The following is a 2427-nucleotide window of genomic DNA, read 5'->3' as shown; positions in this document are numbered from 1 at the left end:
AGTAATAAAACATTGATACTAGTGATACTAGAAGGAAAACAAACAAGGAGAAGTAGATTTGAGTCATTATGTAGCCCAGCACCGGAAGCAAATTTGAAATTGTATTGTACTGTATTGTTCCCCAGAGAAAACTCTACTTTGTCGTCAACATTTTTATTCATATTCATTCTTCACAATCATCATCATACTTTTTAATAAATCTATATATATAGATCTATTTATTTTTGTTAAGTTTAACAAAAACATTGCCTCACCTTCAATTTTTAGACTCCTTTCGTATGAGATCGTCAGAGACTTATTTTAGTTACTGGTAAAGATGCTTACGCTCACTTATCTCACCAGATCGCTGGGCAAACAACAGGATTGAGTTGATTCTACTGTATATAGTATTTTATTTTATTCTATTCTGTACAGTTGTGTACTGTATTTATTCTTATTGTATTCTAATTTTTGCTTTATAACTTTTGCACTGTCCACTTCCTGCTGTGACAAAACAAATTTCCCACGTGTGGGACTAATAAAGGTTATCTTATCTTATCTTATTATGCTGAGCACATGTCGAATGTCTCTATGAAATAAATGTTAAGCCTAAAACCAAGGTTGGAAAACAGAAACAGCTGCAGACTGATGTCTTTGCTAACTGCCCATGATATTAATTAAGGAAACTATTGGCCTTGACCAAACAACCACATAACCATAAATCAGCCCAGGAAACCTTCAAAACAGCTCACATGAAGTCTTAGGAAAATCTGAAGGAAGACATACATTTTGGACTAACAGTATTTTTCTTTTAGTTTTACAGCTGATTCTACTGACAAAGACCTCCCCCCACAGCCCTTCATACTGCACTAAAGTAATGAATAGGTAAAAAATTAAATGACAGAAAAGCTCCTGTTTTTTCACTACTATAGAATTTTTATTATTATTATTATTATTATTATTATTTTACTGTTGAAAAATATTAATCCAAACAATATTCCTGCTTATCTGGAGTACTCTAGTACTCCAAACTTAATTCTCTCCAGATAAACCCAGTTCCTCCTGGGAGATCCCAAACCATTCCCAGACAGATGAAATATATAATCTCTCTAGCAGGATGTAGGTTTACCCTGGGGTCTCTTTCCAGTTGGGTGTGCCTCCAAAGGGATGTGCCCAGGAGGTGTTCTAAATAATTGCCTGAAACACCTCACATGGGTCCTATCAACAGGCAAAATATCTTAGTTTAGTTTTTATTAGCCTGCACGTTAGTTATTTTTTCTTTAGTAGGTAATGTGTGGTACTAGTCAGTCACTAGCTTGGGTACTTGGTTTAGTTTTAGTCAACTACAACTTAGCTGCCTGTTTTCTCTGATTTTACCTTTCACTGTCTTCCCATTGAAAATGTCGACGTCAGCATCTGTCCCCTCATCTGTGGACACGTGACTGAGGACCAAAACAAAGGGATGAGGTGAATGACATGTTTTCAAAAGGATTAAACAACTAAAACAGGGGGCAATTTGACACCTTTCACAATCAGCTGAAAGGTCAAACACGACCTGTGTTTCACTTTGACCCACTCACGTTAACTACATTCAACTGCTACAATGACAGCTGGCTTTGTACATCAGTTATTACGTGTAATGTTCACATCAGTGAAGCAGAAAAGCCGACTAACCACATCATGAGATTCAGCAGGAACACTTTGTTATGCTATTAGAGAAGTGCTAATGCTAGCCGGGTGTACCGGCGTTAGCTCTAAACTGTTGAACTACGTCATCGACAGCTTGTTAAAAACTGTATAACTAGAGGCGTTTTAATAAATACGTAAAATAAAAGTCAAACACATTTTCAAATAAGGAGTGTTGTAGAAGCAGAGCTGACTAAAGGAGGAGAGGTGACATACCAGCGGAGCGCAGTTTCATAACATCGCATAAGCTCGGCGCATGGAGCCAACGTCAGTTAGATCTAAAGTCTACAAAATAAGAGCGCGGGCCTTCAAAATAAAAACACCACCATTTTCGGGATTAAAGAGTAGTTGAGTGATGAACAATGATAAATAAAAAGTAAAACATCAAAAAAGAATAATTAAAATATTGAATACTGGACACATATAATTGTCAATAGAATTGTTTATTGTTCAGCACAATAAACAATTATACTGTCAGCATTGTTACTGATATTGAAAGCTTATTGATAATTTGTCCAAGTAAAGAATGCCCTCCCACAAATGTCATGTGACTACCTCATTGGCTTACAGAATCGTGATGTCACACACATTTAGAATCTTACCACCACTGTGATCCTTTGATCCTTTGATCCTAAAACCCTTAAATAGGGGTGAGACGCAAGAACTTTTAGTCCGTTATTCGCAGCATTTATGTGTGCAGCATTCAAACGTTCGCCAGAGAAGCCTTTTTTGGATCCTTTTCAGAGTCACTGTTAACAGATT

At 36.5% G+C, this 2427-nt stretch overlaps 1 protein-coding gene across 1 annotated transcript in view; it reads right to left on the bottom strand.

Moving 5' to 3' along the window:
• Nucleotides 1-1962, bottom strand: part of dnajc4 (DnaJ (Hsp40) homolog, subfamily C, member 4) — a 6933-nt gene extending 4971 nt beyond the window's left edge. The window contains exons 1-2 of the mRNA XM_005723052.1: nt 1882-1962; nt 1357-1421 (exon numbers count right to left, since the gene is read on the bottom strand). Coding sequence (XP_005723109.1) covers nt 1357-1421; nt 1882-1910 — 94 coding nt within the window. The 5' untranslated portion in view covers nt 1911-1962. The remainder of the gene's footprint in view (nt 1-1356; nt 1422-1881) is intronic.
• Nucleotides 1963-2427: the final 465 nt, after the last annotated feature.

Source organism: Pundamilia nyererei, unplaced genomic scaffold (assembly GCF_000239375.1).
Source record: "Pundamilia nyererei isolate P.nyererei 1_Seehausen unplaced genomic scaffold, PunNye1.0 scaffold00008, whole genome shotgun sequence".
Classification (NCBI taxonomy): domain Eukaryota; kingdom Metazoa; phylum Chordata; class Actinopteri; order Cichliformes; family Cichlidae; genus Pundamilia; species Pundamilia nyererei.
This window is presented reverse-complemented; position numbering and strand designations above follow the sequence as displayed.